The following is a 22,307-nucleotide window of genomic DNA, read 5'->3' as shown; positions in this document are numbered from 1 at the left end:
AACAATTTATCGTTTAATTTTATTAATTTTAAGTACATAAAATAAAACCTACCAACTAATTTGTATAATATATAATTATGTATATCTTACATTAATTTGTTGTAATTTGACTTCCATTTGTTACTTTCTTCTCTATAATCATAAAACAAGCGCTAGGTTTAAAGGAATGGGACGCGTCATTGTTCGGTAATTGTTTGCGAATAGCAAGGCACTTCATGCTCAATTTGTTACGATATGTAGGTAGCATTGACTAGCGCTTATATCTATCACTTACTGCTTCTATAAACGTTAACGCAGTTGTTAATTTTATTGAGTTTACAATGATATTAATTTTTACTGCATAACTCACACCGCCTCCGGCACGATGTTGCTGTGGTGGAAGGGGCTGCTTTCGTAAGACATGTTAGATGCCTTCACGGTGACGGTATGCAGAGGCGCGTAGCGGTTAAGTTTGGGTGTGGCAGGACTCGTCAAGTCCTCCGAAAGCTGTTGGTACACTAGTCCACAGTCCTTCTTTGTGCGACCGGACTGGCTCATGGCAGCTATTATGGCACTGTTGTATCTCACTTGCTTGTTCCTCCTACTGCATACTACCATCATAACTTTAGCGATAATAATTAGAAGTAAAAGTGCTCCCAAGATAGCAATCAACATGGGCCACAGGTAATCGTAGTGGCCGTGCTCAGCACCCGCCTCCTGTGCTTGCACATACACTTCGGGCTCGAGATCATCGTACATGTGATCGTTTTCTAATAGCTTGATGTTAATCTTGACCTTTTCCTTTGGCGTAGTTGCTGTCGGTTTGGGATCCAAAGAATTCTTTGATGGTTTTTCGATAAGTTTGACTTTGAGATCTACGTTATCATCGTTTTCATCATATTCTTCGCCCGACTCATCTTTGTCTTCTTCCTCATCATCATCTTCGTCATCGGCGTCATCGAGGTCATCAGCTGTCTCATCATCATAATCTTTATTATTTCCATTCTCCTTGGTAATCTTTGTATCGTCAGCTATTTTACCGTCATCAAGCGTATCCTTCAAATCGAAGTTGCCTTCTGCGTCTTTGTCGATTCTTTCCCATATTTCCTCGTCAGATACAGGTGGAAGCGGTTCAATCGGATGCCTCACAGCAGTACCGCATATTTTCTGCGAAAGGAGTTCCCAACTATACGCGCTCTCGTCCTCCTTCGCATCTTTACCAAGGTTTGCAATTAGTGCAGAGTTGACGTTAGATGATACTTTGCGCTTACTTAACCATGTAATAAGATTTTCAAACTCGCGGCTGCATGTCAATGGATTATTGCTAATATCGAGTGATCGTAGTTTGTTAAGGGTATCTAATTCTGTTTGCTTTATTTCTGTAATCCGGTTATGCGAAACGTTAAGGAAACTAAGATTATTAAGGAGTGAAGCTGGTTGGTTCTTTTCTACTGTCCATAGAGCTGTTAAATCTCCATGACTCATATCTAACAAGGAGAGTAGGGGCGTGTTTACAAACACTTCAGCAGACAAAACTGTCAACGGATTTCCTTGCAGGTACAATTTTCCAAGATCTTTGTTATTCGCAAAAACTTGAGCTTCTAATGTTGTTAACATATTATATGACAAATTGATTTCGATTAGTTTAGGACTTCTTGAAAATACGTGTTTATTTATGGATTTAAGTCGGTTTCCAGATAAGTTAATTTGTGATAAGGCTGTAAAAGTTTTGAGAGAATCATCGTAAATTTCTTCAAGTCCGCAGTTGGAGGCATCAAACAAATAAATGTTAAACTGTTCAGCGGAGCAATTGAATCCTTCCTCAGGTAAATGCTTCAGTCTTGGGTTGTTAGAGATTTTGAAGATATCCAATTCAATATTTTCCTTAATAAGAGCGCTTGAAATAAAGTCTAAATCATTGTATGATAAGTCTAAGTAGTTTAGTTCAACCAATTTGTGGAAGGCCTGGTTATGAATTTTCTCAATACTATTACCGCTCAGATTAAGATTAGCTACATAAGTCATTCCATTAAACATAGACGGTCCAACGAATTTGATGTTTGTTTGTCCTGCATTCAAAGTAAGAAGGTCTGAAATTTGAAGTCCGTATACGGTATCAATGGGATTTCTTTGAATATGTAGCGTAGCAAGCTCAGTATTTTCTGAGAAAATGTCATCAGGTAAAGTTTTGATGTGGTTGTCGCTTAAGTCTATTTCTTCTAAATCAAGAAGAGTTTTAAACGTATCAGCTTCCATCTCAGATAAATTGTTTCCGGCTAAATTCAAATACATTAGGCCGGGCATATTTTTGATGGTATTGGCAGCGATGTATTGCATATTACAATATGAAATATCAAGTTCTTGTACCGATGAAGCATTGAGGAAGTATTGTTGTGATCCAGGTGCAGGGAATTTCAGTGGGTTGTTTGAAAGAGTTAACAGAAGTAATTTTTTGTTGCTAGCGAATGTTTCTGGATGTAAATTTTTTAGTTTGTTGTTAGACAAGTTCACAGCGTAAAGTTCATGAAGGCCGTGGAAGGCATTTGATCCGACAGAGGTGATAGTACTGTTTACAATCTTAATAGTTGCAACTTTGTCAAGACCTAGCTTTTTGAAAATAAAGTCATCTAGTTGGACGGGAATTTCGGAGTTTTCAATTACTAGGTCTGTTATGTCGTCACCAAACTTCTGTGTATTAAGCTCTAGTCGATTGCATTTAGCCATGCGGTATCCTTGTGAGACAGCGCATAAACAATCTCTGGGACATGGCTTGTCTTCATTGAAAAGGACTTCTTGATCGTCTGTGTCATAATCATCATCGTATTGGATGTTGAAGTTGTCAGAGTCCTTGCTTTCTTTCTTCACAGTTTTGTTGACGGACTCGCAGAATGCAAGCGCACACACTGCCAGGAGCAGTATTAACTCCCGGGACTTTGCCCCCATGTCGTCGCGAACTCTGAAATTACAAAAAATTGACGATTAATATTATGTCTAAAAAGAAAAGCAGACTATCATCATTAATCATAATCTTTAGAAACATAGTCAATAAGTAGTACTCAAAATACCACGAAAACTATTACGAAACAATGAATTGCACACGTTGACCTTTTTGTAATGATTGGCACAAACAACAGTTAACAATAAAAATTATTGAATTACATTTACCTACAGTGGAATTTATTAGTAATCGTACATTATACTAACACTAACAAAGAACCGTAGGTAATTTACTTTAGTAATTCTTTGCGGTCTACGCAGAACTTAAAAATATGAACCAATAAACAAACAACAATCTACTAATAATTAATGGTCTATAATTACAATTGTACTCAAGCCAAAACTGCTTTTCATTAACAGACGTCGCATGAGACGAAGTCTTTGTCTCCAATTGACAAGTAAATGAAGCTCGTTCGATTCAAAGCAAACAATGAATTGGTCAAATATGTACTCAATTCGTAATAAATCAAATAGTAGGTTTTGTCATTTAGTTCAAAGGTGCTAATATGTGACGGATATTATTTTAGATAAAATAGAATATTTTCTCTTCGTAAAACATTTATTTCTATGGAAAAGTATTGGCAAAAGCTAGGTTTATTGTAATTATTGAATATATCAGTTAAATGAACTTAGCATGCGTGGCATAATAAGATTGATGTGCAATAGATATGCCGTCTGTCAAGAATTCATTGTATTTTTACGTCAGAGCTCTGGTTAATGATGTAATTCTCATTGATTTTTCTGAGATTCAAGGTTTTGTATCATAGATAAGTACATAGGTAAGTTACTTTTGTAAACGTGTTCACGGGCAGGTATATAGGTACATTAATAAATATATGATTTGCTAGCGTGGCGTTTGGATAGGTACTGTTTTTTGAGGCGCCTTCTAAGAGACAAACTTATATCCCCGATACCTACCTTTGTGTTTGATTTTTTTACAAATCCTGAAAAATTTATTTTACTGTTTTAATTATCAACCTAAATGCTAACTTTTATCGATATGACTTGGAAAATGTCAGATCTTTATAGTTGCAATTTTCATCGCTAGTGTACCGCCTTAGGGCTTTGTATTCCATAGAGAGCCTTCCAATAGAATTGACTGGAAGAACAAGAGATTAGTGCGTTCAAACGTAGAAAAAAGAGGTCATAATATTATTAGTAGGGATAGATTTCAGGGGTAAGCCTTCAATATAATGTTATCATCTTCAAAAGAAAACATTATAAAATTTAAGGTTTACACGTGAAATTATTGGTAAAATTAATGTCTTGAAACAAACCTACCTATGTTACCTATGTTACATGTGAGAGAAGAATGATGTAACGTAAGGAGGAAAAAGAGATAGAGAGTAATCAGTTTATTCTATTAATTCCTGTCAGTGCAATGTGACAAATTTTTTAATAAGTATGGTTTTACAAACAAACGTGGCAAAGATGCGGCGGAATAGCTATACTTGTTTGGCTCTTTTCAAGTGAGATCACCTTTAAATGTCAGAACCCAAGGGATTATTTAAAATCTTTTACTTCTGTGACGTTTGCATTTCTGCACGATACCCTTTTTCTGATATTTTTCTTTATAGGTCTGAACAACTTTACAAGTGTTATTTTATTCTTCCTTCAGAGATTGAAATTATTTTTCAATGACGTCTCAGATCCTGAAAGAAACAAACCTTTTTCCATGTTTCTACAAAGAGAAAATAATCAATGCATCTTAGTTCATATTAAAGCATAATATTTATATAAATATGATTCTACGTAATGGGAAATTAGTATGCGACCAGTAACGGCAACTATTTTATAAGGTAGTTTAATCTAAGTAGGTAATTCAGTCAGATGTTGCCCTATGAATAGGTACTGTTTATTATGGAATTTTATTTTGATTTACATGTTTGCTCGTTTCACTTTCTCTAAACTTTGTTCCCAAAAATCCCGATCGTGCGTTACGGAGTACTAATTACTTACTTTACTAGGTAAGGTTTTCATATCCAATGTTTTACTTTTGCGTTTAAGACTACCTAATATATTCCGAGCGGAAAAATTATCGTGCTGTTCATCGATAAAACAGCTGTTCAAAGCCTAAAACTTGATGCGTTCGTGCGTTGAACTCGATTAAGTGCCGATTGTGATCGCATATCTCGGATTAGCCACAACTGTCCAGGCTGATATAGAAAGTTGTAACACTTTCACATTGAATCGGTTCCAATGCTACGCAGGCGGTTATTCGTCAACGGGCCAAAGGTACCTTAAAGCTAATCGAGCTATTGTTTCTGTTTATCTGTTGTTGGTAACCACAATATCTAAGGGTTGTAATGGTTTCACCAGACCGTGGAGTAAGCTCGAATTTTTCCACGAGTTGAGCCCCAGGGTTCGACGACATCCTGTAAGGTTCGGACCTCTAGATGAGTGTCGTTCGGTAATTTGTTTTGGTTAGGATTAGCCTTATTACCGTGGATTTAACCCACATTAGGGTGACATTAAAAAATAGGGACCAAAAATTCTACGTACTGTTCCTTATCTCATATATATACTTAGGAAGAGAAAACGGTCGACATAGTTATCTCTATATCTACCGGTCTTCGGCAGCGAAGACGCTGTGCCGAAGTTTGTTGATTGTATGTTAAATCACGTTTCCAATGCAAAGCAATTTCAATAAATTAATAAAGTGAAAAACTACGAACTGTAACTATTGAGTAGATCGACCGCATCGGACGATCAAATAAATGCCGTTGACTTCTTTTTCGGATTGTGTGTAACATTTTAATCTATTTTTCTATTTAAGAATAATTTATAGCACATACAGGGACTCCGCCGGTGGTGACGGCAGAACACCATCAGTCACCATATCTCTGCCTTCGAGTGAGAACGGGCAGCAACTACTTTTACCATCTACTGCAATCACAAGCATGTCTGCTCAGCATGGTGATTAGGGGCGAAGGCCAGGGCCCTTGGAAGAGCAGTGGAATTATAGGCCATTGATTATGATGAAATGCAACATAAAAAATAAAAAAATAAACAGATTTGTGCAAAAACGTTTCTATTATGCTAAAGCTAAGAATATTAAAAACAAATATGCATTTGTTATTCCTGTGATTCCAGAGATTTCGAAATTTAAATTTGAAGTTGTTAATGAGCTGAATAACATTTCATGGAAAAAAATTCAAAACGTTCTAAAGGAATAAATGTAGCTGAATACCGCGTGAATGAACTTTAAACAAAGCGTTTTTTATTTCTCTACGGACCCAGTTCTGTCTTCGCAAACGATGTCACGGGCAGAAGCGAGTACTTGATAAAGCATAGATAATATTTTGTTTCTTATTAGCTTGGAACAAAGAGCAGACAATAAAAGATCTCTCCGTCGCGTCGCGTCGCAACAATATCGGGGAGCCTCTACAGATAAGATTAGATAACTGGTCAGAGAATGTAGTGTTTCGTTAATAAACTACGGTGTAGACATTAATTATAGTTAGCTACTACCTTAGAATAGTTAGATAAGTTACAGAAAGATACCTAGTTAAACCTACTGCCTTCAGACGCATAAGTATTTGGCTTTAATCCAAAGCTGGTACCTGACCAAAGAATGGTATTTCAAAGTATATCTCCATATTAAATGTACAATTTTTTTACATTTAGTAGGTAGAAAAAGGTCACTACTAAAACTTTAATTTACACACATACACGTTGATATGCACAGACCTACACCTACAAATAAAATCAGGTCAAGTCATGAGGTACATTTAGTTAGGGCTGAAATTATAACTAAAATCAAACGCTACCTACTGTTAAATAAGTAAGTTTATATGTGGCTGTTAATACTTTATGCAAATGATTAGGTATGTGATAAGTGGCGTATAGCGTTGCATATTCAACAAAAACTTCGATCACGAATGAAAGGCAGGTGTGACCGAGAAAATGTGTTCATCTGATCACATCTGGATGGCAACGCCTGCGATATGCCGCCTTAGCGCCAGCTGATGCCCACATCACAAGGTGTTAAAACCAAATCGGGAACTCATAATTTATTCATAAGTACTAACATATTTTGAGAAGATAATTTAAGTTTTTATATATTAAGTACATATCAAAGTAGATAATATTAACACTGTACTCAGTGGTGTGCATACAGATAATAAAAAATGAAAAAAAATCGCCTGTACGAGTTTAAAAAAACTTAAGGATAGGCTTTGTAAGAGTTATAAAAAGTAAGTTTTTTAAACTCGTACTGGAAATTTTCTTCATTATCAATCATCTGAATACCCTGTGTGTGTGTGTGTGTCTAGTGTGCCACTGACTGGACTCAATCCATTTTATCACCCACAGCTTATTAACGTGCCACCGTTGGGTATATGCCTCTTCTCTCATAGGAGAGACGGATTTAGAGCATACACCAGGTTACTCTAATGTTGGGGACTTAATCCATTCTCATAACATAAATGCGAGAGTTTGTCGCGTTTGTTTGTTTAATTTTTTATTAGGTATCTACGTAGGGCTGAACCGCTGAACGGATCGTGACGGAATAAGGTACAGAGAGAGCTCAAATCTTGGGGGCAGACAGTTTTTCTTGCGGAAAAGCACAAGGAGATTTTTACCGCGGCGTTTTCTAAACATAATCATTGTAACTTATACACGACTTAGCAGCAAAATCGAAATGAGGCAAAGCACAGAGGTAGCTTAAATAAAGCATAGTGACTGAGAAAATATATAGGTATGGTAGGTACTTCTAAGCCCGGTAAATCAAACAGTTCCGGTAGGCATTTCAAAAGCTGAAAGAAATTCAGACGAAGTCAAGCGGAACAGCTAGTTAATTATAGTTATGGCATATTTAATGAGTGAAGTTTGAACTTAATAAGTCTGAATAAAAATATTTCATAATAATTTGTAAACCAAAAAGAATCCGGACTACGATGAGTAGTAAGTACATATCCGTTCCAAATTTCAATACTACATTTCACTGAATCCATGTCATAATCTTTACCCATTTTCGTTCGCTGACGTCATATTTCGATATCATTTTAATGAACCTAAGTGATGCTTTTTGTGTCATTGATTCAACACTCGATACTCAAGCATTAAAACATTAAGCCATAACATTAAATGTATAAATGCTACTTTACTAAATGGCACTCATACTGCCTCACTCATCAAGTGGTGAGCATGATAGACTACGTACACGAAGTCCAGAGTACCGGGTCTGGTCAAAATAGACAGGTTTTCCGTTAGGAAATTTGCAGAGAGACAAGCTAGTTAGGAATTTAGCGTTAACCATCACCTTGCCTCCAGTGGCGTGCACTTCATACATGCACAAAAACAATGCCTAGTGTAAAGATATATATGTTACGTATGGAGGAAGATTTTTTTCAATTAGTGCCATCTTCCTGCATTCGGCACGCTTTTGCTGGCCTCAGAGCACTTGAAGCCACCCAGCGGCCCTTTCTATTATCACTTCATTAATCATTAAAGCCCGTCAAACTACATTGGAGTAGCATGGTGGGTCTAATTCTCTCACTTAAGAAATACGAGGCCCTTGCACATAGCCATTGGATGCTTATGTACGTTAATGAGAGAAATTGTTAGAAGTTTTATATTTATACAAAGTTTCTACTGAAACCCGCGGTATCTTTATATTGGCGTTTAAAGCGCAAAATGCGTTTTGTGACGTAAATTTTTATCTTTTCATACAAGATCTGTCTATTGGTCTGTCACAAGCTGTGGTCAATAGTGTGACAAAGTAGATATTATAGTTATATACTTAACTAATAAGACCTAATAAGTTCTCTCACGGCCGTATCAGTTCACCACCCAACCAGCGTATCGCAATTACTCTCAAGTCTTAACGTATTAAACATGCGATAGTTGTTCGAATTAAACCCTTTGCAAATATAAATACGTATCAAAATTGATTGTCGCAGAGTCATGTGACTTAACGCTCGATAAGACAATATTTGCGGAGACAGGCAAACGTAATGATCACGTGATTATCACCTTTATATTATTTACTCGTGGGTTGTTAATCGCGTGACGCCGGTTAGCTATAGTGTAGGCTGTATAGGACATGTGGTTGGCCACAACTATACCGGGTCTGTGAACGTTCGACATTTTGTAACCCCATTTCGTCAGATAGCGACATCTCGAAATTATACATGACTGTATTAAGCCTATAGTACTATCTTAGCCTATAGACCGTTTCGATCACAATGGAATAGGGCTATATTTAGAGTTATAAAAGATTATGTAAATTATACCTACAACGTACCTACTTTATGAACGCAAGCTTATAGAGAAGTCTTATTATAGTAATTAGGACTACGTCAACGACAAAATGCTTGGGTGTAACTTATTGCTCTAACCAGGTTGCTTCTGTAAAAGTTTTAAAAGACAATGTGAGATGGTGATAACAAAAAAATAGCAAACGGCTAAGTTTGTTGTGGGCTTCTTCTTAGACCAGGACGCGTTTGGAACCCTCGTAGCTTTTTGACTTTGACTACATGGTCAATTTGTCGTGGGCTCTGTTTTAGAAAAGTATGCTATAGTAACCTTTGTAATAATGGCTTACGAATACTGATATACAATTAACATCACGTACCACCTAACAAAAGATAAATTACCTTAGCAAAGTTTGGCTATTTCTGATACTAATCTACTAATTATTACCTAACTAACCTAATAATTCAGTGGCACTCCATACATGCACAAAAGCACTGCATACCGTAAACTTTTTGATGATATGCGTACATTACATAAATGCAAAGGATTTTTCCATTTTATCGCACCTTCTTTCTTTATGCATACCCTGGTCAAAAACCCAGTGCACGCCCAATATTATATAGTTACTATACTTAAATATGAGGATTATTTCTATTTGATAGGGCTCTCAACGTAGAGATCAGAAACTGAACTGGAGTCTCAGAGATGTCTTTGAACAGCGGCGGGTAAATGGATCTGGGTTGGCCACATAATTATGTAGAAGGAGGGATAGGCGTTGGAACAGAGTGATTCTAGATTGGCAAGTGACACTGGACTCAGAAGCATAGGCCGACGTCTAGCTTGTTGGCGTGATGATATCGTCAAGGCAGCAGGTTAGAACTGGATTCGGCTCACCAGCAATAAAGAAAGATGGCGTGCTAATGAAGAGGTCTTAGTGCAGCGGACTGAAATGGGCTGATATGATTTCTTCTTAAATATATTTCAAAAGACAATTAATCCCAACAACTTCTGCTTTACTAAAGATTCTTATTCATTGTTGATTTTTTTTCGATTTATTGCTTAAAAACATTGTTAAACCAAACTACCGACGCGTTTTAAACTAAATATGTAGGTAATTGCCACTCGCCTCCTCCATTATCGATTGAGGATTTGAAAGGAGTATGTTATGAGAGCGACTGCTAAATGCAAAGTGCAAAATATTCTATCAGTGCATCATAAAAATTATGAAAAAAAAAATATTATTATTATAATATGATAAATAATGACCTCTGTCCTCGTTCAGCCTTCCAGTAACTTCGTTAATAGCAACCTGAAACAGAAGAAAATAAAATAAGATTTCTTATAACAGTGAAGCGGTGAGAGCCCAGTTGATAGGACTACGGCTTTACTTTTGGGGGGCTGGTGCTTCAACGGTGAAGGAAAAGATCGTGAGGAAACCTGCCTGAGAGTTCTTCTTAATGCTCTCAAAGGCGTGTGGAGTCCATCAATCCGCACTGGGCCACCGTGGTGAACTACGACCTAAAACCCTTTTGGGGAGTAGACCGATGCCACGTAGTGGGTCGGTAATAGCTTGATAGGATTATGATGGTAATAACAGTGTAGGTTTGAACTTTTTATCTAAAAGTGACCTTATTGGCGCAGAGTTTCGGTTTTTTTTCAGACTGTGTCACAGATAACTCGATAGGTATAGTATTATAAAGACGCTTTATTTTAGGTTAAATTGCGGATGGGTCGGACGCCGGGACGGTGATTTGTCCGTACACCTCCGAGGCCATGTAGCCTACATCCGGATGACGTAAGAAAACGGGGAATCCGTCTTCGTGTTGAGGATATAGTCTAAGTCTAAGTCTTTGTCAGAGTATTGGACAATTGGGACAACGGTTTAAGAAAGACTTTACCGGGCTTTGGGGGCTCGATAAAAAAAAAACAAATTAAGTGCCCCGTATTCCAAATAAGCACTCCAGTAGCAGAGTCTAGACGTCATAGATATAAATGTAACCATCTGGCAAATTTTTAATAGGACCACTTAAAATAAAAATTAGTTCAATAAAGTATTTAAAAAATACCTGATCGAGCAATCCTTTTATTCAGTAAATGATTTTTTTTATATTTTAGAGCGTCCAAAATAAAATCGTTAAAATCGGTATTTTAAGTTGTTGCTCTACTATTGTATATGTATTAGGTATTAAAATCTACTTGTGTATATAACTTTATATATATATTTCTTGTGTGCGTGTGTATGTCATTGAACACCTAAACGGCTGGATCGATTTGAATGATTTTTTTGGTATGCGTTTGGGTGGCACCTTGCATGGTTTAGATTCACAAATACCCGACAGATGGCGCTGGGGTCCGCTAGTTTATGTATATATAATATATTATATTAGTATCTATACGTTTTGGTATAAGCTCTTGTCACTATCCCGTTCTTTAGCTGTAGGTACTATCTACAAAGGTTGCTTGTAAGAGATTACTTCCAGCAATAAGGCCGCCATTGCACGCCAACAATGTCCTTTACTGTCAACTTCTTACTGTCTCGTTTCCTTTATGTTCCGCGTAAAATGAAGAGTTCTCAAAATGGGTGCGCACAAATTTTGCATTGTTATGTTAGGTTATATAATTAAATTCATTTTAAATATTGTATATGACTATAGTTAATAATAAATAAATATAATCGAGTTTTGCAGGACAAAACTTTGACAGACAGATTGCCTTACTTTGAAGCGCGCCTTCGAGAACACCTTAAGCCATGAGTTCCACTCGTCGGAGTTTGTTACCTAAGCGAACTATCTCAAATTTGTATTGAAGCATCGTTTAGTCAAAAGTTACAACCTTCAAAGTCGTCACGGGAAATACTGCAATGACGCACAACGGTGCACTGAACGCACCGCCAACCGAATCGCGACGGAGTTTCTTTGATACCGGTTTTTCGTGGGTTAATCGTCTGGCGCGTACCTACTCTATACAATACATGATGGGAAAAATACAGAATGTTCAATCCCAAGGACACTAAATACAGACTGGGTATACAATTTTGAATCAACTGTCTTTTTATGTGTAATCAGAGAGCAATAAAATTCAATTCAATTCAATTCTATGACGGCCGATTAGCGCAGTGGGCAGCGACCCTGCTTTCCGAGTCCAAGGCTGTGAATCCGATTCGCACAAATGGAAAATGTTTGTGTGATGAACAAACATGTTTTTCAGGGGTGTTTATCTGTATATTATAGGTATTTATGTTTATTATTCATTAAAATATTCATCAGTCATCTTAGTAACCGTAACACAAGCTACGCTTACTCTAGGGCTAGATGGCGATGCTTGTATTGGTAAGTTACACTAAGAAGGTATCATCAACATATTATATCAACGACATCATCATATTCATTAACCTAAATTAATATCGCATAGCAGCTGGCGTCTCTAATAGGTAGGTTATAAGATATTATAACAATATTTTTTTATCATGAATTGTGGATCAACAGAGTTTTACGATTATAATTCAATAGAGAATCAGGGCAGAGGTTAAATTATTAATTTACGAGGAGCCAAGTGTTCGTTATATAGAACTTCTACATAAATGGTAGGTTTTGAGTGGTAGCCCTTGACTGCAATAACATCTGCTGGAAAGTGATGATGCAGTCTAAGATGGTTGCAGGCTATCCTTTTAGGGGTATTGTCGTTATTTTAAGTCCACACCTTAATGCCACGACGGTTTCCACGCGACATTGTACCGGAACGCTAAATCGATTAGCGGCACGTCTTTGTCGGTTGGGTGGTAAATAGACACGGTCGAAGCCTCCCACTAGACCAGACCAGAAACAATTTAAAAATAATAAATTCGGGGATCGAACTCAGGTCCTTCCACTTAAAACCACAGCGCTCACCGTTGCGCCAAAAAATCGTTAGACCTCTATTAGGTAAGTATGAATAAGAATCGCGACCCGATTGCGGTTGAAAAATACATTGGTTAAAATTGTTCATATGAAATGAAATTATTTTGTTGTTGTTGTTTTCATCGAAAATTCTTCAGGTGAAAAATGGGAACAATCGTACATCGCAATATAATTCTCAAACCGACATTCGGATAAGCAAAGTGCGCGTGGGCATTACGTCGGGCAGATAGGTAACGAAAATAGAAAAATGAGATGATTAGTTCCGAATAAAAGTAAAATGATTCGATTCTCCGGAGTTTGGATTTGCTTCAAACAGTCTCTGCGGTTATTCTTTAAACTATTCAATGTTTCATCACATTCTGTCATTTCAAAGATGCTCTCAAAAGGCACGATGACGCTAACAAAGAATCGTTACAATATTGAATTTATCTAATGATATATGGTTAATGTATTATGAAAAACATATTATTATTTAAATTCTATTTTTTGTGCAATAAATAATACTGCAAAATCTAGCGCACTGCCACGACAGTTGAACGCCGAATTGAAGATTACGACGTCTCTTCTTTAGAAACATACTTTTGTACCGCTTGAACTTCTATAATCTTTTTGTAGATCAAGTTTTTTGTGATTCCAAACTATCAGTTGCTTAGTTATTTGTTATCAACACCAAAATCAAGTATCTTTGGCTGGGGAACAAGGACTCACTGAAGCTCTTATTTTCCTATGACATCACGAGTACAGCCATTACATCCGGTTAGGATTTTCGCGGGAAATAATTTTTTTAAATAAAATTTGCATTTATACTAACAAAATCTTTGATTCCTGCAAAAAAAAGACATTTTTTTGGATATTGTATGTAGATACATTCGCATATCTAAGGGCAGCTTTTTAAAATTTTTCATCACGCCTATTGTGACAAAAGCTGACAAAACACTGCATAATTATTCAAACGTTATGCCACGTATATGCGCGAGGCCCTAAGAGATTAAATTCATATGTTGCAACATAGCATGCTTCCTTAGGAAATTAGCGACGTTGCTATGGAAATATGCGATGTTGCGACATACGAGTATGTAAGTAACACATCATTCCGATGAAGACCTCGACTTGACGGTAAGAGACCTCGAATACTGCAACGTCATCAGATAACAGAAGTATACCTGCCTTCCACGCTGCTTCAATTTAGGTTGGCTGTGTTTGATTAGTTTTTATAATGGTATCGACAGCTTAATGTGCTCTCCAAGTGGGATGGACAACGCCTATTTACTTTTACCTACTCCGCACTAGTGTTTTTTTTTAAACTGTAATAGACTAGCGCTTGACATCAATCTCACAGTCACGGCTAGCATGGGCAGAAGACAACTATATCCCCGGGGAAAGGATAAAAATGTATCTTCTCTCTCAGCTTTTTCAACTCTCAGAGCACTGGCGAACAGTGGCGTGCTTAGCGGGAGAAAAATGAAGAAAATCTCCAGTACGAGTTGTAAATACTTAAGGGTAGGCTTTTTATAACCCTTACAATGCCTATCCATAAGTTTTTTATAACTCGTACTGGAGATTTTCTTAATTTTATATCATCTGCATACCCTCTGCATACCCTGTATAGTAGGGACGCGCTTGTCGAGATGATGTGTTATATAAAATAAAAATAAACTTCGTAGCTCCCCCTTGTAGCCAATAACTTCTTAACATATCGAAACACATAGATCAAAGATCACGCCTATGTAAGGTAAAAAAAAATATTCTAACATAGATTTTCCACTTTAAGCATGGGATCAAAGTAAGATTGCTAGACGATATAATCAAAGATTGTATCTACTTATCGATTCATGATGCGTTATATTATGTAGGCGTGGCTAACTTGCAACTTCTAGACAGGTTTCATAGAGGTTGTGTAAAGACGTAATTGTACATTAATCTGTTACAGAATTTGCATTTAGACTTATGCATTAAGTATGAGATGTCGATAAATTATAGACTACGTGGCTGCTGACTAGCATTGATAAAAATACTAAGGCATGTTAATTAGAATTTACTTATTTGCTTACTTTATACACTAGTTCTTGCGAGACTTCTTTAGCGTTTATGATCCCGCCGGTAGCATTTATTATCTCTTCTTTCAGGATATAAAGTATCTTATACTCGTTCGTTTACAGAATACAAGCTAACTCAATATAAAATTTCACCGAAATCGGTTTAGCTCTAAAGACGTAGCATATGTAACAAATGCTGTTTTTGCAAGCCCGCTGGAACGATACCCAGATGCTTTTTCGGGATACAATATATCAAATATCTACAATTTCATTCAAATCAGCGCAGCGATAGTTAAGCTGCACGTAGATAACAAATAAACATACTGAAACATTTCATATTATTAGTTCCAGATTGGCAAGCTTTTGGGCAGGTCTCACTAAAATTAAAAAAATGCTTAACGGCTAAAAGGTAGTCAGAAATTGAAATATATCTACTCAGGATAATTTTTACCTGGAATTACCAAGTAATATAATAAAGGCAAAGCGTATTTGTTAATTAATAATAATTTAATATGGAAGTACCTACATCACCTACATGCGATTAGTAGGTAAATACGGGAGCAGAAACGGGCAGATATACTAAGTAATATTTTCTTGGTTTTTCTATTTTAAGCGCTTCGTAAATTACCTCGCCATATTAAGCATGGCAAAACATGATGACATCAGCGGACATTATTATGAGGTCGAGCGCACAGGCACTTGACATATGGGGTTAAATTGTCTATTAAGGTGATAAAAATCACATTTGTGTTTGACGAATTATCTGTATTTAATAATATCAAAACTATATAGCTCATTCAAAAGCATATCGAGATTTAGCATTTTTAAAGTCCGCACTGTCGCACAGAGTATAGACTGTCGCTAAAGAATTTTATAATGTTGCCAACTAGGTCCTATTGCCAATAAATATTTACTGACAGAATGACTGAATAAGATGGGAATTTCAAGTAATGTTCAAACTTAATAATTTAATGATTTTAATTTCTAATTCAAATCTATTTTCTAACGCTAGGGTAATTAGCTTCTATTTCAAAAAAACTAAACAGGCTAGGCCTAAAATTATGTGTAGTAACTAGTTGATAGTCATACTTATTTTGTACAACTTAATTGGCACGGATATAATCCATAAAGAGTAAGCTGACTGGTAGCTTCTTCTCGTACGTGAGAACTGCTAAAACGCATGCTATTTCATTAAATACGTGTGGTACATATCCGAAAGCGATACTTCAGATGTTTTGAACGGAAAGAGAATGTCACATCAGTTTTTAGAATAAGAGTATTTTATACATATATCAAAAATGCTAAAGTTACTTGAATAATGGATAAGTGAAGTAACTAGACCATTTACCACATTACTACTACTTTTACCCTAAATAATATCATATATTGACTAAATTGCCTAAAATTTTCTTTAAAATAAACAAACTATATTATTCCGAAATATATGATTTTAAGAAGTAAGTCAATGAAATAAATAAACGGGGGCAATAGCATAATGGTAGTAACCAACGAGCAACGCGTGAAAAGCGCAACCTTAACTCAGTAGACAAAAAGTTATGGTTACATTGCGGTCGACCTTATTGGTTGGTTTACTAAGCCTTGGATGACGAAGGTCGTTAAAATTATCCGCCATTTGAATATTAATGAGGCAGACAGTGGACCATCAACGCCTCGACGTAACTGTATTGAATGCTCGTCAACTAATGGGGTGCTTTAATCCAGACTATGCTACAGTTTAATGGAGTTTTATCTAAAGTCAAAGTTTTAATTCACGTTTACCTCATAGAACCTTAAGGGGCTACACGGGCTTTCTTAGTTTGTGTCAGGACTCAGGGCTCGTCGACTATTGTGGTGCAACGTCAACGAATCTAGAAAAAGCTCTCGTTAATTGAGTTCTTAATTTCATATGTTTAGGATGCACTAATTATATGTTAAGTCAATATTTTAACCCATGTTTACCTAACAAGGTCCTGCTAAGATAGATGTCGCACTCGCAGGACTCGCACATTGGCAATAATCTGTAGAGCTAGGAATGCAAGCAACTAAGTAATAAACTAGGTACCTACAGCTTTTTATACCAGATAGAGTTTGGAAATAATTCGGTGCATTAAGAAGCATCTTATAGGGAAAGCGAGGGATGAGGCGCGGCGGCGATATTAGTCACTGTTTGAAATAAGAAAATATTGATTTCATTCAGCTGTTTTAAAACTGGATTTTTAAAATTATTTATTAGGTGCTTTAGGGATATAAGAAAAAAAACCATCAGGTACCTATATCTAAGTGACAATGTGTTCGTTCTCCCTTTGTCAGAAGTCTGAATGAGTTTTCTGTCTAGTGACATCTTGACTAATCGATTTTAAGTCCCGAAAAGCTACAAACTCGTGACCGATTTAGGCACCTATACCTACTATACAAGCCTTCAGCAACAATTATAAAGGTATTGTTATAACATCATCGTATTTGAAGGAAGTGTGTTAAAAGTTTAGCACACTGTTTAAGAGTAACCATTGAAAGCGACAATGATAGGCCGTTTTAAGTATATAAATGAGATGCATTAAACGCAAACTAGGTTGCGATGAGTTGGTCCGAGACGCGTTTTGAAAGAAAAACCGCCGCGGCCTCGCGCTGTATTGCACCTGGCTGCATATTTTTTTTCCGTTACGCTTAGCGCATCTTTTGTACGGACGACAATGGCGGCACACAAAGACGCGGTATTAAATATAGCTACGGTAAACACTAAGTACGTTAATCTTACCATTTCAAAGGCGGTTCTGCTTTTAAAAACCACTTAAACGTAACAATGGATTACCTAGATTCTTTATATCTTAAAAACAGTTGATAGGTAGTTACCTATGCATGAAATCCATGGAAAAGTAGAACCATAAAACGACCTGATTCTTTATTACAATCCAAATTGTATCTAGTCCATTGGCCCACACAAAAACGCTCCGATTAAGATTTCATAGAGAATCCCACCATACAGAGTCCTGGTTTGATTTGATAAAATGTTTTTATTCTTTGGAAGAACTCTATAGTAAATTTAATACACCTAATTTTAGAAACATTACTTTTATATGTTTAAACACATTATATCGATAGAAATATATGGTATCAAAATTTCCTGGTTCTTACAAAAACATTTAATCCCTACTTTAGATAAAAAAGATAAATGCTTTAGACAGAACACTTGACACGTCTTAAGTGTAGGTGATTAGATTATTATCGGAGAAATTGAAATTTCTTTAAGAGTATCCATCACACAGAGGTTAAAATGTTATTGAACCAGCTTTGCTATTTCGCCTGTATACCTGACAAAAATAAAAGCAGAGATAACAGATACTAAAAACTCATTTATGTTATTAACTCATTGAAAACTAAACTTCTAAACTAATACTCATTGAAAATGATTGTATCGTTTACTCGTTACTTTTTTTTAAATAACGGAAGTATTGAAAATAATTTTTATATTATACTAGCCGTTTCCAGCCCGCTTCGCTGGGCGAATTGAAAAAGGAAATAAATTACATTTTATGTTTCATTTTTATTTATTTTTTTCATATTTTTATTATTCTCCTTTTTTTTTATTTTTGTATGAACATAAATAGGCCCCGCGGATAGAACTGTAAGCATCGATATTGTTTAGACTTACTCAAATTCCAAATTCCATCGATTTAGCCTGTATCTTTCATCCAGGTGATTTTTCTCACTAATATTAATTGTAACTTTCAATGTGCAATCATTATAACATTTCCGTGCCTTTCTTCCAAAAATTAATAATAATTGACATGAAGAAAAAAATTTGAAATGAGCATTGAAAGTTTAAGTTAAAGTCATTGCAAGTCTCATATGTGAAGTTGAAATCTGTCTAGGTTCAAGTGCGACGCATTTTCTGTTAACTAAAATTTTCTCCGTGACATCAATTTTTTATAGAAAATTAATTGTGCATGTTTTTTATGAATTCTATTGGAATAAGTAACTAAATTTCTTTTCCACATCTCATGTACTTGGAAAATGCATTCATTTTAATCTGTTACATTTCCGCGATCCCGCAATAAAAGAATTCGTCGGTTATGTAGTCTGCAAAAGTAAAATGAATGTAAAATTCTTAGTCCGTTGATTGGATAGCTACATGTAAAGTTAAGTTTTTGAAACCTCTCAATGACTTTTTCTCCGCTGCCAAAAAGACGATTGTTGTAAGGAAATACACGAATATCCCTACATACACGAAGATCCCCACCAAATTTGGAGTCTGTAGAAGTTACAGGTTAGAAATAAAAATTTTAGATTTTAACACCCACCCCCGCAATTCCTGTCGGAAGTAGACTTTATTGAATTCCATTTTGAGATGTTCTTTATGTGAATAATAAAAGATTCCTACCATATTTAGAATTTTTAGAAGCTATATTTCGAAATTGAAATTTTTTATTGTTAACACCCACCCCCGCGAACCTTATTGGAGGTGATTCATTGTAAAATCCGCTCGAAGATCATTTTTATATTACATATAGAACACTCTCACTAAATTTGGAGTCTATAGGAGCTATCGCTTGGAAATTGAAAATTTTCATTGTTAACGCCCCCGCAATCTTCTTTGGGGTGGGATATCGTAAAATTTGTTCATAAATCATTTTTACATCACTTATAGAAAATTCCTACAAAATTTGGAGCTTGTAGGAGCTTTAGCTGGAAAATTAAAAATATTAATTGTTAATACCCACCCCCGCAACCCCCTGTGGGGTGAGCTATCGTAAAATTCGTTCATAGCCTATTTCTACACCTCTTACAGAAGATTCCTACCAAATTTGAAGTCTATAGGAGCTATAGTTTAAAAACGGGAATTATTCATTGTTAACGCCCCCGCAATCCTCTTTGGGGAATGAATTTCTTAAAATCTATTCATAGCTGACCTCTACATAGCAAAAGTAATATTCCTACCAAGTTTCACGTTTCTAAGTCTTATGGTTCCCGAGATTTCGTGGTGAGTGACTATATAGATGGGAATTCTTCGATTATCATCGAAATTTTTAACTTTTTATCGGGCTTTTTTAAAATTTTCTTACATACAAAACTTTCTCCTGACAATTCTGATGATAAAAAAAAGCCCAATTGGTCCAGCCGTTCTCCACTACCGTGAGTAGATTCTTAGCTGAATGTAAAAGAACATTATCCGTTCAGTAAACTCCGTTGCAATTCATAAAAACAAAAGAATCAAGAGAATACGTTTTTATTAGCGGGATAAATGTTCATAAAAGTAAAACAGCAACAAAAAAATGAAGGAACGTTAGAATTCGAAAAATAAATAGCCATAAACCATCTAGGAAAAATTTCGCATCGAATGGTGGTAGTTTCATGTCGATACGATCAGTGGTTTAAGCGTGATTGAGCCTCAAAGGAACACCATTTTCATTATATATATATAGATAGAAGACAGGTTCACTATAGGTCAGTGGACAGGGTAGGAAAAAATGCAGTATAATTCGTACTAGAATCAAAAGTTCTATGTTTCAAATTTCTTATGAAAACCTAAGTAACGTATATTTAACGTAATTGAAAGGATATAACAGAGTTTGAAATGAAAACCATTATTAAAATTAATACATTTTTTCTATTGTATCGAGTTAACAAAACCTTGTCATAATTCCGTGTTCAATTTCCGCTTTTAGAACAAAAGCGTCTTTAACTTTATCGTCAGGATATTGTGTTTCATACTTACTTATTATATAAAACGTTTACACTAGGAAATTGCCTTTGAACATTTTATAAATTAAACATCTGCGAACGGTTGAAACGAGGAACTGAAGGATCCTTTCATGGAAAGCTACTTACTGTCTAAAAATTCTCTTTCATCCCAGGCTTTTAGTCGAGATGCTTGTGGCTTGTAGAAAATAACTAAGTGTACGCACGTATCTATACATGTATATTAAACGGGGTTTTAAAGCCAGGTGCATACTTACATAGCCTCAATAATGGGAGGTCCAGAGTTTGATTTTCGGGAAGAAAATTTTGGTAGTGTAAGAAATCGGTGGTCTCTGCGTAGTCAAGTCAAAAAATTTTAATTATGTTCAGGTCAAGGAGCATAACTTACGTGGAGGGTATGTTTGCACCTCATAAATATGAAAAACAATCCAAGGAAACGTCATTTTCCTTGGATTTTTTTTTATATTTATATAAACTCCAGATTTCAATTATGATTAAAAAAGACCCTGGTATGGGGTTTTCCAGTTTGAGAAAAATGGAAATTTACAAGTTAAACCTTACACACACAGAATAGTGACTTACGCAACTCTTAGTGAATCATCTGTAGGTACTTTTACCAACCTCAGTTTATCCTGTTGATATGCACTTAGCTGTATACTATAGAGTTTTAAATGTTGCATTGGAAATTTTGATTTGTCGAATAAAGTTAGATGTTAACATGGACAAGTTATGAGTTTGTTTATTATTGCAATTACTGTCCTAATATGTGGAACTCTTCAATGACAACGAATCGATAACGCTATCGATATCGGTTAAACAAGCCATTCGTCCTAACTCGATTGAGAAGTAGAAAAAACGGAGTAGGTTTATATTGTTGATAAAATACATCATAAATGCTTTTTGACTTTTGAAATATATTTATAGAAGGCATGCCAATCCATCTGTAGGATTGCCAGACGATTATAATAAAGTGCCATTGTTTAGGCCAAACATGGGTAAGTGTATGCGACCTAGTAGTTTACATGCCAATAAATCCATATTATGGACATACTTAGTCTAAATCATGAATGCAGATTGAAAGCGCTTTCACATTTCGGTACCTCAGCTTATTTCTTCACCGTTAAAGCAAGTGATATTTAAATTGTGTGAATTAAAAAATAATCGAATTTTCTAAGAACAGGATAAATTCAAAAATGAGGAGATCCGTCGAAGCACCACGGTACCTAACCCAGACGGCGCATAGCACAAATGAGTTTTAGTGTCCTTACCAACTAATTTGAAATCCTGATAGAGAGTGCTAAGCATTAAGTTCACCTCTTGTACATTGTATTTTAACCTGTCCATAAGTTTAAAAAAAAACCCTGCAACAGAATTGTTAAACTTATTAACTTAAGTATTGGTTAAACTTTGAAATCCTTCTTTATTATGGAACACTTATGCTCAGACGTGGGATGCTAATAGGCTATGGATAATGACGTCATCATCATATACTGTTACAACAATC

At 35.8% G+C, this 22,307-nt stretch overlaps 1 protein-coding gene across 2 annotated transcripts in view; it reads right to left on the bottom strand.

Annotated features, from left to right (window-relative positions):
- Positions 1-56: 56 nt before the first annotated feature.
- The window catches only part of LOC120627973 (insulin-like growth factor-binding protein complex acid labile subunit), a 61,041-nt gene continuing 38,790 nt past the window's right edge, over positions 57-22,307 (bottom strand). For both annotated transcript variants that reach the window (XM_039896122.1, XM_039896131.1), the window contains exons 2-3: positions 10,441-10,483; positions 57-2,935 (exon numbers count right to left, since the gene is read on the bottom strand). In XM_039896122.1, coding sequence (XP_039752056.1) covers positions 346-2,922 — 2,577 coding nt within the window. In that variant the 5' untranslated portion in view covers positions 2,923-2,935; positions 10,441-10,483 and the 3' untranslated portion in view covers positions 57-345. The remainder of the gene's footprint in view (positions 2,936-10,440; positions 10,484-22,307) is intronic.

This window comes from Pararge aegeria, chromosome 2 (genome assembly GCF_905163445.1).
Source record: "Pararge aegeria chromosome 2, ilParAegt1.1, whole genome shotgun sequence".
Taxonomy (NCBI): domain Eukaryota; kingdom Metazoa; phylum Arthropoda; class Insecta; order Lepidoptera; family Nymphalidae; genus Pararge; species Pararge aegeria.
Note: the sequence above shows the minus strand (reverse complement) of the source record. Positions and strands in the feature narration are given on the sequence as shown.